Source organism: Anas platyrhynchos, chromosome 21 (genome assembly GCF_047663525.1).
Source record: "Anas platyrhynchos isolate ZD024472 breed Pekin duck chromosome 21, IASCAAS_PekinDuck_T2T, whole genome shotgun sequence".
NCBI lineage: Eukaryota > Metazoa > Chordata > Aves > Anseriformes > Anatidae > Anas > Anas platyrhynchos.
In genome coordinates, this window is record NC_092607.1 from 13,487,275 (window position 1) to 13,501,082 (window position 13,808).

Consider the following 13,808-nt stretch of genomic DNA (forward strand, 5'->3'; position numbering starts at 1 on the left):
TAACTGCAAACCACTTTCAAGCCTGAATCTGTCCCCAGTAAAAATGCTGCGAGTACTACGTGGATGAACAGTATTCGTATATGGCAGAAGATAGTTTGTTCTTAGAGGTAATTCCCTCTGCTATCTCTGAAACTGGGTGTGATTTCAAAAAGCTGTCAATGTGTCACACACTCCTTATCCAGAGGAAATATATGACCTTACCCTTGCTGTTACTAAAGTCAATCAGAAATTTTGCTGCTAAGACTGGTGTAAGCTGGGAAGCTGATGTGTCTCTGACATTGTTAACAGCTGGAAAGGACTAACTACAGTTACACAGTAACTACAGGCAGGGCTGTAGCCAGTATACCAGGATGTGCAATTTCTGATTTCCTGAAACGAGTAATTCATTAGTTATATGAGTTATTTTGGGGGTTCTGAAATGAAATAGGGTGAGGGAAAGCCTGTCTTCCACTTTGACATTCTGCTTCCCTCTCAGATTTCTACTTCAGATCCTACCTAGGAAAGGATGAATGTTACAGCAATGTTACAGCAAAGATAAGCTTGGAGTGCTCTGTAGCACTTGTCACCTGAACCGGAAAAGTTTGCGAAGTAATGAAACTGAAACAGACTGGTCGTAAACTTGTCTTGCTATAAACTGCGCAGGCAGGAAAACAGAAAAGGGTTGTCTACCTGCAGAGCCGTGGGAACAAATTAATAGGCTGAATATTTCCCGTTAGTTTCTCACTTTACCTTCTGGTTTTGTTTAGATTTTTTTTTTTTTCTCCACAGCACTTGCAAGTTCCCTTTCCTTTAGCAGCAGCACATAGATCCCCACAGCACAGCATGCTTCACAGAACTGTCCTGTCTCCAAGTATAACCTTACTCTTGTTCTAGTGCCTCTCCAGAAAGCACAGAAAGAAAAAGAAAACCACTATTAATAATCCTCTAGTCTGACCTTTACATTTTCTTGGTATATTACATTCTCAGGGGTGTGCTCATCAGAAGGATGAACTCTCAGTCACAGAGGAAAAGACATTACGGCAGTGGAGACAGAAAGTGAGTCATGTGGGCATCTCAAGCATAATGCAAGATTGATTAATTTCTGCAGTGTGCAGCAACTGTTTCTGAAGCTTGGGCTCGTAGTGATGTTTAAAGTGAACTTATCTGCTGGGTAATGATTTAATTTGTACACTTACTAATTGTTGTAACAGCCAGGCAGCAGGGTATTGATTAGGTGCTGTGAATGTTGCAACACAATAAATGGAAAGAAGTAGGTGTTCTCTCCCTTGGCTCAGGTGATGCCTTTCTCCAGGAACGGACCCACTGACTTTCAGGAGCACAACTTGCAGGAGTGAAGAGATAAGAACCTGACCATAGCTACCAGGTCTGACTGAAAGTCAGTTAAATAGGGATAAATGTGTTGAAATAATTAACATCATTCTTATGAGGGACACAAACACACAGTGTCTTCTGATGGAATAGGTGCCAATCTCCCTGGGCCTGTTCCTGTTGCGAAGCATTTGTTCATGACCCTGTCTGAGCCCAGACTCACAGATCATTTAAATACATTTCCTGAACTTTGTTCTGGCATCCCCACTCGCCGTCGCTGATTGTTCCTGGAAACACATTGGGAACAGGATGCCAGAGAGGAGGTTTGCAGAGAAGCCCCAGCTCCCTCCTGCAGGATGGGGCTGAAGGCAAGGAGCGCTGCCGCAGGCTGCGTGGTGTTTGTCGTGGCCTTCAGCAGAGGCAGGACCAGGAGCGAGGGCTCCTCCTCTGCGTCTCTGAAAACCAAGCAGCCTGCTTTAAGCCTGGGTCCCAAGACTAATAAAAACTCTTGAGTGATGAGACACAAAAGATGTGTAGAGCTGGCTAGCACACCTGGCTAACAGTGACCTCCGAGGACGGTCTGGGGCAGCTCTTCCCTCGCCCGTTCGGGTGGCAGGAACGAAGAGGGAGCCACTGCAGCCTGTAATGGATGTGTTCTGCTAACACGGACTCACAGGTTTCCAAAGAGAAATTTATATCAAGATGTCTAATTTGTGAGAAAGCACTGAAAGTGAAATTTCGGTTATAACCACGCAGGCTCTTAGCAGATATGCCACAGCACAGAGAGCTGCTTGGAAAGATCTAACTCCAGAGTGCAGGATGTGTGGCCAGGCCCCAGAGAATATTAGTCATATTATAAGTGAATGCTCAGAGCTGGCCGGAGATGAGTATAAAGTACAGTATGACAAAGTTGGCAGTACGTGCATTGAGCATGCTGCCGGGGGGCGGGGGGGATACTGCCACAACCACAATTATCACTCCCAGCCAGGTAAATTGATTGCAACTGAGGTAAAATTGAAGTTTGTTAAAAAACAAAACAACAGTCAGTTGTGGTGCCTGCAGAATAGAGGGGGAGAGCGACAGAGCAAGCTTCAACCTTAACGTCTGCGCTGGGTGACGGCACTGACGGAGAACACAAGAAGCTGCAAATACGAGTGCATATAGCAGGAAGAAAATCTGGGGCATGAAAATGGGCCATGACTCTGTATCTCCCCCTTATTTCCAGTGGGTTGAGATCTTGCAGCAGCGCTTGGGCTGGAGATCAGCTCTCTGACAGAGCAGTGCAGCATCCCCCTGACTCCCCAAAGGCGGGGATGTCACCCCAGCTCCCAGCCTAGCTGAGGGCCGAGTGAGGCATGCACCGAGCGACATGACGGGGCCGGGGAGACACCGTCCCCCCGCCTCACACCTCGTGTCCCCCACCCCCCACAGCACCGGCGGCCGCCTGAGGGCCGCTCCCCTCACAAGATGGTAGCCATGGCGGCATCACGTGCGGGGGCCCGGCCGCCGAGGGGCGGGGAGGGGCGGGCGCGGCGCTCGGCAGCCCCGGCCCCGCGGGGCCGTTTAAGAGCCCGCCGGGCGCCGCCTCGCCCTGCCCGGCCCGGCCCGGCCCCAGCCCGGCGGAGAGCATGCGGTAGGGGCGGGCGGGAGGCCGCGGCACCGGCAGCATGGGGCTGTGCTACAGCCTGCGCTCCCGCCTGGCCGCGGCGCGCCCCTCGGTGCCGTACGGCGGCCGGGGCGAGGCGGACCCCCCCCCGGTGACAGCGGAGCACGGCGACCCGCAGGTGCGGCACCGGCTGCGGCAGGACCTGGTGGCCAAGGAGCGGGCGGACAAGAAGCGGAGCAAGAGCATCGACAAGACGCTGAAGGCGGAGAAGAGGGAGTACAAGCAGACGCACAGGCTGCTGCTGCTCGGTGAGCGGCGGGCGGGACGCGGCCGGCGGCTCCCCCCCGGGGGCGAACCGGGGACGGGGGTTCGGCATCGCCCCGGGGGGGGGGGGCGTCGGGGCGGTGGCTGCACCTTGAGGGGGAGCCCGCAGGGGTCGGAGGGACCCCCCCCAGCCGTGGGCGGCGCTGGGGGCTGTGGGAGGTTTTCCCCCCTTTTTTTTTAGTTTGGTTTTATTTATTTATTTATTTATCTGTCTTCCCGTGTGCGTTCGTGGCTTGGCGTCGCCTCGCCGAGTGCTGGCGGCTTGGGGAGGTGTCGGGGCTCCGAGGTTGGTTGCAGCCCGGCGGGGCCGTGCACCTGCCTGTGCGGCGGGGCGGGGGGCTGGGCGGGGGGCACGGGGTGCTGCAGGGGGTGCCCCCAACACACGGCCGAGCAGAGCCGTGCATTAGCCGCCAGGTAAGTCCGGGGGCTTGGAAATTCTTCCGCTCCCCTCCCCTCAGCATGCATCGGCTGGAACACCGACAGCACGTTGCGGAGCTCTGGACATCCTGGGGTAGCAGATGGTGCCTCAAACTTCTGCAGGATGGGGAGCCTCCTGCCTGCTGAGGTTGGCGTGGTACCCTGTGTGATGAATGGGGAGACTTGGCCCTCTTGGTGTTATTTTATTATTTTTTTTTAACTCAGTATGTTCATTGCCTGTATTTGAGGGTCTGAATTGCTGAGGAGCTTTAGAGAGCAGTATTGAGATGGTATTATAAGTCTCAGTGCTAAAAGTTTTTGGTCTATAAATGTGATCCCTTGTGATGTGGCCACAGCGATACGTGCTTCTGAAGGTGTCTTCCTCCTTCTGGGGGGGAGGGCAGAGCAAGCGATCCTTGTGTGAAGGCTCTGAGCTCTGTATGCTGCGAGCGTTGGTGGGAAGTCACACCTCTGACCAACGTAGCTCTCCTTTCAAGAACAGGCTGCATCACAGGTATTTTAGATCTTAACTTTTTAATTTATTTCAAGTCTGTTCTGCAGTAAACAAGTGCTTGGAGAAGGAGCTGTGAGAATGGATGTCTCTTTCTTTGTAGATTAAAAACAAAACAAGAAGACTAATGCTGATGTTAATCTGCTTGCCTGTAAGTCAGGAAGGCTATCTGATGGGCTGCTGCATTTGCACTAGGCAATGTTTCAGTGGCCTGTTTTTTTAATGTTTCTTCTAGCACATTGTGCCACTGTACTGCTTTTTGCAGAAGTGATGTTAAACTTAGTGGGTTAAATGACATATCCTAGTAGTTTGAAGTTATCCATAGTGAAGCCAAAAGAGAGAGTATTCTTTGTCAAAGTACTGATTTATAAATCTGATGGATATGAGTCAGTGTTATGCTGGCAGTGGTTTATTATATTTCAGCCTGGACTTGAATAGCAGGAAGTCACTTCTTGGCCCTCTTGTAAATCTTGGGATGCCTAAGAGACCCATTTCCCCGCGCCTTGCGCAGAGACTGTCAGTTCTCTAGTTAGCTTCCTTCCCTTGTTGCGTCTCCCTGTATCCCACTCGTACTGTTACTCCGTGAATTTTCTATTTCTAAACTGGACCAAGAAGTTTGGTGCATGGTTGATTATGTGCATCTGCAGGTATTGCTGCTGCAGCTGAGCATCTCTGTGCTGAGACATAGCCTGCATGCTTATGGATTACACCTGCTAATTATGCAGGGCAGTCAAATTGACCTGCAATTGAATGAGGGGCAGGAATGTCTAGCTTGGATTTAAAGCAGCAACTGAGTCTACTTCCAAGGAATAGAGCTAGGGTAGGGGAAAATACACTGAAGAAGTGTAGACAAGGGATGTTTCCTCACCTGACACTGTAGGCTCAATGGCAAAAGCTTCAAAAGGTACTCATAGTTTCTTGCTTGTGCTCCCAGCTCTTCAGGCTGATGTGCTCCTGCAGACACAGAGCAATGGTGTGAATGGTGAAGGACACTGCAGGTGGCTGCTTTTTCTCTGAGACTGACAGAACTTAAACGAGAACTGTACCGATGCTTCAGGTCTGGTCTGTATCAGAAGTTACTTTATCTTTAAGGTACACCTGCATTAGCTCGCTGCAAACATCAAGAGCTGAAAAGCTGCACAGCAAATCCAGAGTTTACTCCTGTCACATGCTTTGGTGTACAGAATGTAGTGAATGCACAGTCAGGTGTGTCTGTGCTTGGGTGTGTTTTGTTTTGTGATGTGGATAACATACCTTAAAGCTATAAGCTCTGGTCTGTTACTTGCAGTATTAGAATGCTAGTCAGTGTGACTGGTGCTTGACATTCAGTGTTGCTTTTTTTTAGACCTACTAGAGTTCCTTGCTTTGTCAGTGTTCTCAGGGATGTGCAGTGCATGTGGGTATCCCTGTCCTGTTACTCGATTTATTTTTTTCTCTTTCATTGCTTTTCAACCATTTCTTGACATCAGGTAAATTACTAATTCCTAAAACTTCTCTTAATTTTTGTGGGACAAAGGTTTTACATCTGCTGTATCTTTGAAGCAGTAATTTGACTCCATACTTGTGGTAGTACATGAGTTTTTCCCTTTGTGCATTTCCCTTTCACACAAACAATCAGATGTGATTTCATTGGATTTTGTTTAATGTGCTGCATGTGGGTGTACCAAGTCTCAACTTAAGACTCTGCTCATAATTATGATGACAGTTCAGGGCTACTACAGTGTATTGAAGGGTGTTTTTCAGAGTGTGGGGGCTTTCTTTGTTTTGGGAACAGTCTTGATCCTAATTTGGAAGTGTGCTTATGGGGGATTTTAAACTTTGCTGTAGAACAATTCCACTATGTGTGCGTCCCACTGGTGACTTTAATATTGATCTTCCTCAGCCTTTTTTAAGACTTGTATTATAATTCATCTTAAATTTTGTTTTTATCATATAACAAATATATGAAAACGATGTTATTCCTTTCTCTGGGGTTTTAATGTTTTTGATCAGTTAGTATTTTTCCAACAACAATTAAAAAAAAAAAAATTGTCAGAAATGTGCTCAGCTCTCCTGGTGTTTGTGTTGCTTTCTGTGAACTCTCACCCATGTGAGAGGTACCTATGGCTTATTCCCATAGAGAAATGGGGACTTAGATATCTTTGTATGTAAATAGAGATGCATGTACTTGTTATCTGGGGTATTTAACTACAACATGCTAAACAGTTCTGAATCTTACCTACATCAGTTCTTAAAAAATTACTAGAAGTGTTCTTACTTATAGGTACAAATATGAATATAGGCATGCAAATTAAAAGCTTTTGTAGGGGAAATACACTACACAGGAAAAAAATGCTTTAAGAAGCTAGAAAATATCAGCATGAAGACTAACCGCAGTCGCTCTTTCTGTTTGTGTGCTGCATGGTAAGCCCCTGAATAACATATAATTAAAGACTGTCTTGTATGGTTTACATTGTATTTTCTTCCACAGGGCTTGTACTTCATTGAGTGCACAAGATGGATGTTGTGCAGTGAATGAGTGGCTATTCAATATTCTTATCCTCCTCATACAATGTGTTACCCCGTGCCCTATTTATGACACGCCATCCGTACCCCGTACTGAATAAAGAACTGTTGAACTCCTTGTGGGCTTTTCTGCAGCCCTGATCACTGCAGGGAATGTAGTCTCAACAAATGTCAGTGGCTGTGTCTGCATGGCACTGCTGTGAAATGAGGTGGCATCATTCTCCTGCTTTTATGGATGCTGGGGAGGGAAATACGGCCATAGAAGGACTAAGGCTAAAGCTGTCCGAAGCTGCCATAAAGTTTAAATGAGTGATCTTTGCCTAATGTTAACTTTTCTGCATAGCACTCAGCTTCTTTTATTGCACTTCATGTGTTTAGAGCATGGATGTCATGGCTGTGAATGCTCAAGTCAAGCTTTGGATGCTGCAGTTGCAATCTTGGATGTGTGAAGCATGGCTTGGTGCCAGCGATGGGAAGCACGTGTTGCTCGGTTTGCTGTGGCAGCGCTGCACCAGAATGAAGCTGGTCTGGTTCTGCAGGGCTGCATTTAATGGCATAACCCACAAATATCCTTCCTCATGTTGTGATTCTGTACCTTGCTTGCAGTTAGGCGGTTATCCTAACACTGCTCTGCTTCTGTCAGGGACCAGGCGGGTGGGGAAGGCACAGCTGAGAGGAAGACAACCAGTTGTACAGATAAGTGTCTGTTTAGGTGCTTGAAGAGATTCCCTCTCACAGGAGCTTGTCACTGTAGAAAATAGTTTCATTCACTTCCAGCTCTCATTTGTTTCTTGTGCCTCATGTTTTGTGAGCTGAAGTAGGTATAAGCCCTGGGAAAAAAAGGATATGATCCTTATTGGAAGATATGTGAAAGGCAGGGAAAAATAGACTAAAACTGTAGAGAGAACCTGTATCCTGTTTTTTTCTAATTCTTGAGAACAGGGTTTCTGAACCTTAACATCTTATACTAAGTTGGTGTTTCATTTCCCCTTTAAAAAATAAGGAATAGGAAAACCAGCAAATTCTAGACTCAACCCGATAGGATGCTAGCAGTGCAAGTGTCTTATAACGGGCTGCTCCGCTGAGCAACCTGGCCTCCTGCGTGCTGAGAGAGGCTCAGAAGGCAGCAGTACACAACTGTGCTCCAAACGGGCTGTCATTAGTGGTAAAGGAATTACAATTTTTTCCAACAGGGCTCCCAGTAATTACCAGATACTACAAAAACACTTGGACGTGGGAATCTGTGGTTTCCATCCGCCGGGTACTTTCCATTGCAGGCATGATGATCCTGCTGCGGACACCAGGAGGTGGTACGCTAATTACGGGTCTGTCTTCATGATGAAGAGCATCTGCAAGACAAGTCCTACTCAGTTCTCACCACTGCATACAAAATGGGAGCTATGGCATAGACTGCTGCCTGTCCAGCAGAGATCTGCTGGATGTGGAGCATTCTCATGCTGAAAAAAACACCTGGAAAGCTTTGCATACCTTAACAAGGCTTTACTCAATATGCAAGCGGTGCTAGCTCAGGACCTGTGATGCAATTATGTTCACTGTACCTTGGAGCAACATGCTATCTTCAGCACTGGCACCTCTATGCTTTAGATAACTTGGTAAAATAGTTTCTCTCCTGTTTCCATAGAAAGGAGACAGACAAGCTACTCATTGTTCTCTGCCTTTTTTTCTTCCTCCTTGAGTGCTCCTGACCTTAACATTTTTTTTTGTACTATCTCTACACAAACAAAAATCACTAGCTTCAGGCAGACACATGGCATGGAAAGCTTCAGCCAGTATATTTGAAATTTGGCAAAGTTAGAGCTGCTTCAAGCGGGGTCTGGCAATGGGAGTTGTTAGGAAACCTACAGCAGCACTGCTATAAAAGTGTCACGATGAAGAACTGCTAATGGATGGCACACTATTGATGCTAGGATGATGCTTTCTGTACAGAGAGCCAAACTGCAAAATAATTGCTTTCACAGTTGCAGCCCTTCAGCATTAGTTGCTCCATGTACGTGCCAGCATGGATTGTTGTGGGGAAGGGGCTGAGGGATCTGGGGGATTCCCTGTTCCCTAGCACCCACCACAGCAGCATGGGTGTGCATCATCTCTCCTCTTCCCCAGCGTGTAGGCAATGTCTGTGTTAGTGGTAACCTGTATTTTTACTCATTAAATGCCTGGTGGGATAGAGATGATGATATCTTACTATAGAAAGGCAGCATTCATGTGTAGCCACAGACCTAATTTGAGAGTTGTATCAAAGACTGTTCCTTATTTTTAAGTGAAGACTCTTCTCCAGCTGTGCTCTGGTTTTGCCTATTGTTCTTAGCTGTTTGTTCCATCTCTGTCCTTCTGAAGGAAGGCAGCAGCTCTTCCCTTCCTCTTGTAGGAAGGATGGCGGTTGTACCTGCTGGCATCATAAGTTTTCCCAGTGCAGAGTAGGTGGCTATACCTGAGTGAAAATGCCACATTTTTTGCCTGCAAAAGAAGTAATAACTCACTTAACATGCTTTTGGCTCCAATCAACTTGTGTGCTATTAGGCCAGCTCCATACTAAGATTTTTTTTCTTTAAGAGTGGAAAGAGGACTGTTTCACTTGCAGTTTCCAGAGCAGGCAACATTGCTTGATCACTCCTGTGTAGCTGTTAGCTCCTTTTTGTTCTGCAGCATCTTAAATTGAACTGTCTCCTGTGCTAGGGTTTCTCTAGGTCTGGCGGTGTCATGGCTGGGAATTGCTGATGGAGAGCACCAGCAGTGAAGAAATGAGAGAGGAGGACTGAACACAAACTGGTGCCTCTTAAAAGAGAACGTACTTTGAAAATAAACAATAAAAAAGAGAGAGACCAAGTGCTTCCATGCTATTTATAGTTCAAACTTTACTGCTGCAATAAAGTACAAGCAAAGTCCTGTTGTCTGATTCATGACGCACTTGTGAGATTTTTGGAGCTGCATACAATAATGTGGTTCAGTCTCCCCAGTTTCTCAGCATTTATTTTTATATATACATATATATGTTGGAGCTGTGTTTGTGTTGTATGCTGCCTGCAACAGGCACCTGGTGCAGCTCAGGAAGAGCTGCCAGGTGCCTGAAGGTACAGTACCTGGTCCAGAGAAATTGTCTTCCTTCTTTGAGAGCTGGAAGGATGTAGATTCCAGCTATGACAACTTTTTCCAGACCTGATGTCTACCAGTTTTCTTATGTTAGAAGAATCAACCCTTGTTTGTATAGCTTCCTTAGGAAGGAGGGGTGAGATGCAAAAATGTAGAGCGCAATCCCACCTTGACTCCAAGTGGATGCTATTCCTGCAGCTATTTCCATCTGTGCTCTCAGCTTGCTCCAGAGTGGGGTTCTGCAGACAGCACACATTTCTTAGGTAACCTCATTCCTCTTCAGTGGGCCACAAGAGACAAGGTAAAATGTGCAAAAATCTTATTCATTGAGCAGTGGTTTCCACCCCCTTGCTAGTGGTGTGACCTGCTTGATCCTAGTAACTGGCCAAAGAAGTCAGGGTTTTGTTCATGTAAGCTACAGACCTTTCTTCTCGGATGTCCTGAACCCACACATTTCAGTGGTAACAGAGGTTTGTGCAGCAACCTGAAATTAGACCAGTGCCATCCTAAAATCGTAAAACTGAGGGGGCTTGTATGTGTTAATCTGCCAATACAGCTTTGGAGGATGGGAATGGTTGGGGTTTTGGCTAACAGTGGTTTCTCCCCCCCCCCAAAAAAAAAGGTACTCCTTAGGCTTCTGACGCATTTTCTGAAGATGATTTGGGGGCTCTGCTGCCATGACATGCAGAGGCTGGTGTTGTAGTGCCTGTGTATTTTAGGTGGTCTCCTCAAGTGCTAGAGCTACAAAGCAGTGCCGCAGACAGGTGAAAAGTTGGCAGCACGTACTCTTGAGTTTTACTGACTGCCTACTGGCATGTTGGTCTTGGGCTGACCAGGACTTGGCCTGTGAATTACAACGTTGTTTGCCTGCGGCGCTTGGCTTTTCTTCCAGGCTGCATCATAGTATTTTATTGGCATGTTTCTGTAGTGATAGTGCATTTTCTGATCCCTCTGTGTAATGTCAGTGGTCAGAAACAAATTTAGGAACAAAAATCAATGTTTTTTTCTGAAGAAAATCACTGGGAGGCCTGTATCTTTAACCAGTGCTAGGTTTTGGTAACTCCTGATAAAAATGATGGGAATCTTGCAACTTATATTCAGCTACTTACAGACAAATGTGTTTTTAGAAAGGTATCTTTTATGTAGATATTATATATGTGCACGCAGATCAATCTGTGTACATCTGTATTTCCTAGCTGTATTCTCATCTGCTTTAAAGTGTTATACATCTGTCTCAAAGTATCCTCTGCTGAAAGGAGGTGGATGATTTAATTTTTAACATTTGCAAGTGTTGTTGCTAAAAGCGTATCTATTAGCTGGTGTATTAGCTGTTTGTGTTCTCCTTCTTTAGCAATTCCTGTAACCTTAAGAGAAATTCCCAGAAATAACTGAGTATTTCTGCTCTTTGCAGGGGAAGTGCTTAGGCTCTTTGGGTGGACCTCATAAATAGCTCATCGCTTCTGCAATGTGTGGTTCAGCAGCATTGGACGTTGCAGTGGGAGCAGGAGATACTGGCACAGCCATCCCACCTACAGCATTTGGATGGACTTCAGAGGAGTCTTTGTGCCCAGCGGAGCTCCTCATAGGGAACCGCAGCTCTCCTTGGCACAGGCTTCTGTTGCCTTTCCCATGCTGTCTGCCCTTGAACAGCCTCATGCAGGCAGCACCTCAGCTTCTGGCAAGATGCTGAAAAGTGTATTGGCCAGCAGTCATAGCTTGGTCAAAAACTGTAGTGTCAAAAAGAAGGTAATACTGAGGTGGTCATCTCAACAGGAATGTGAATAGTTTGTGTCCTTTCTGTGGGCTGTCAATACCTGCAGAACTCAGCAAGGTGTGTTCGTATTCTTGGAAGAGAAACAACAAAGAACAGTTACCTCTAATTACACACAGCTCTTCCCTGTTTCTCTTAAATTTGGGAGTGCGCTTATTCAATGAAATCATGCATATTTGTGAATCTTTCTAATTACTACAGTGGGAAAAAGAGGCAATTCCGTGAAGTGAGGACAAGTCCAGATCTTTGTTACAAGAAAGCCCAGTTGCGGGCATGTAAATCCATAACATTTTAGATATATGGGCCTGAAGGGTGTCTTAAGAGAACTTGAACTCCCTAAACTTACTGTCATTGTTCCCCTGGTCAATGAGGCTTTTGAGAAACAAGCCACTGTATGGCTTATAAATAGCACAGCTGAAGTTTTCTTAACTTCCTCTAATACGTTCCTTCTGCAGAGAGAATCCACAGAACTGTCTGGGCAGCATTTTATAAGATTTGCATGTCACAGAAAACTTGATAAGTGTTCTCTGCGTTGAGGAATGTGGGGAAGGTGTTAAACAGATGTCAGAGAGTTGCTAGTATTTATTTTGCCAAGTGAAGGAAGGGGACGCCAGGGAGGATGGATCAGTTCCTAATTAAGAGAAAGATGTGGATTTACAATCTACAGTCTTAGTCTGTTTAGCCAGCTCTCCAATCTCTTTGACAGCATGCTGGAAGTGGGGGAAGAACTAAAATTGCTGGGAAAACCCAGTTAAATTCTGCCTCCAGATTGGAGGGGGGCTCTGGGAGGTTTTCCTCCTACTGGGGCATTATTTCTTCTCCTCTTTCTCATCCTAAGCACAGGTTAACATTCTTGCAAGGAGAAATCTTCATGTGAAAATCAGCGAGTGCCCCAAACCAGTACCTCAGCTCTGTGCACACAGCAAGGCTGAGCGTGGTGCTAGGCCGGCAGCGCGCTCGGGGCCTGGTTTTGGGAACTGAACCCACGGGGCCCTGCCTGAGCGTGGCTCGGCGCAGACGTGTTTGCACATTGCGGTGCTGCCTCAGCTCACGACTTTGACCTCCAGGAAGTATATCGGGTTCAGTGGAAAAACAAATGAAAGGAGGGCCCAACCCTTCACTACCCCGTGTGTGAACGGCCTGCGCAGGGATGGCATTTATTGCAGTCCCAGGGGAAGCAGCTGTGGGAGCTGCTATGACAGCATCCCTGGGAGCTGCAGGTGATTTATTTGTAGGGTGGAATTCTGCCAGTGTGAGTGGGAAAAGTGGTTTTATGTTTCATTTTAAAGCAGTTTCAGGTGTGACCAGAGCCCTCACTGCAGAGCTTTCTTCCCCTCTCACTGCCCTGTGTGGGGCTGTGTTCCCACCCCAGCCCAACGCTGGGGCAGCACACACATTTGTGCCTACCGTGAGCTTTCTCTGCATTAAATTTTAGGAATGCTAATCCAAAATAAGTTGCTTTTAAAATCTGAGGTTTGCATTTTAGGAGCATGCATCTTATTTTATTTTTTGAAATTCAGTGATATGTGGACCAAGTGCATTACTGACCACTGATGGGCAGGTAGCATCAACGGAGGAGCTTCTAAAGCCCAGTGTATGAGGGCCAGTCAGCACTGTGGGGTGGTCAGGGCAGAGAGCAAGCAAGCACTGGTTAACACAGTGCATTTGTAAGTCATGGAGCAGACACGGCTCTTGTGTTTGCATGTTTGATGAACTGAGAGAAGCCCAAGAGCAGGTGACTCCAGGTGCAAGCAGGTGCCCCAAGCTCCACCTGTGTATCAGGCAGTAGATGGTAATGTTACCTGAGCCTGCAGTAGGGCTTTATCTTATGTGCATGCAAGGAGAGTAGGAGGTATGTGTTTTTCCAGAGATTTTGATCTCCCTAATATACTGCAGTGGTTCTGATCATGGTCTTGCTACCGATAAACATTTTCTGTGTGCCAGCATGTGCAGCAACCAAAGGCAGATGGAAGGAATTCTCCAGGCTCCAACTCTGCTGTTCATAAGAAAAATGTGAAACTTTTTATCCCAGAGCAGTTGGCAATGTTTGTGGAGAGCCCAGCTCTGTTTTCTCATCAGTGCAAATTAAAATAACTTCAGAACTACATTTTTACTGTAAGTATTCTCTCTTCTTGTCAAGCCAAAAATGGCAGAGTTCCCTGGGGATCTTCGTCCCTGTTGAGCCTGGAAGGGCTCCATTTTCACCTCCTCCGTCCTGCTTCGGGTGGTAAGAGTTGCTGTGAGGCATTGCAACACCG

At 46.7% G+C, this 13,808-nt stretch overlaps 1 protein-coding gene across 1 annotated transcript in view; it reads left to right on the plus strand.

The window, feature by feature from the left end:
* The first annotated feature begins 2,863 nt into the window (after nt 1-2,863).
* Nucleotides 2,864-13,808, plus strand: part of GNAS (GNAS complex locus) — a 150,215-nt gene continuing 139,270 nt past the window's right edge. The window contains exon 1 of the mRNA XM_027442827.3: nt 2,864-3,222. Within this exon, the coding sequence (XP_027298628.1) occupies nt 2,976-3,222 (247 nt within the window). The 5' untranslated portion in view covers nt 2,864-2,975. The remainder of the gene's footprint in view (nt 3,223-13,808) is intronic.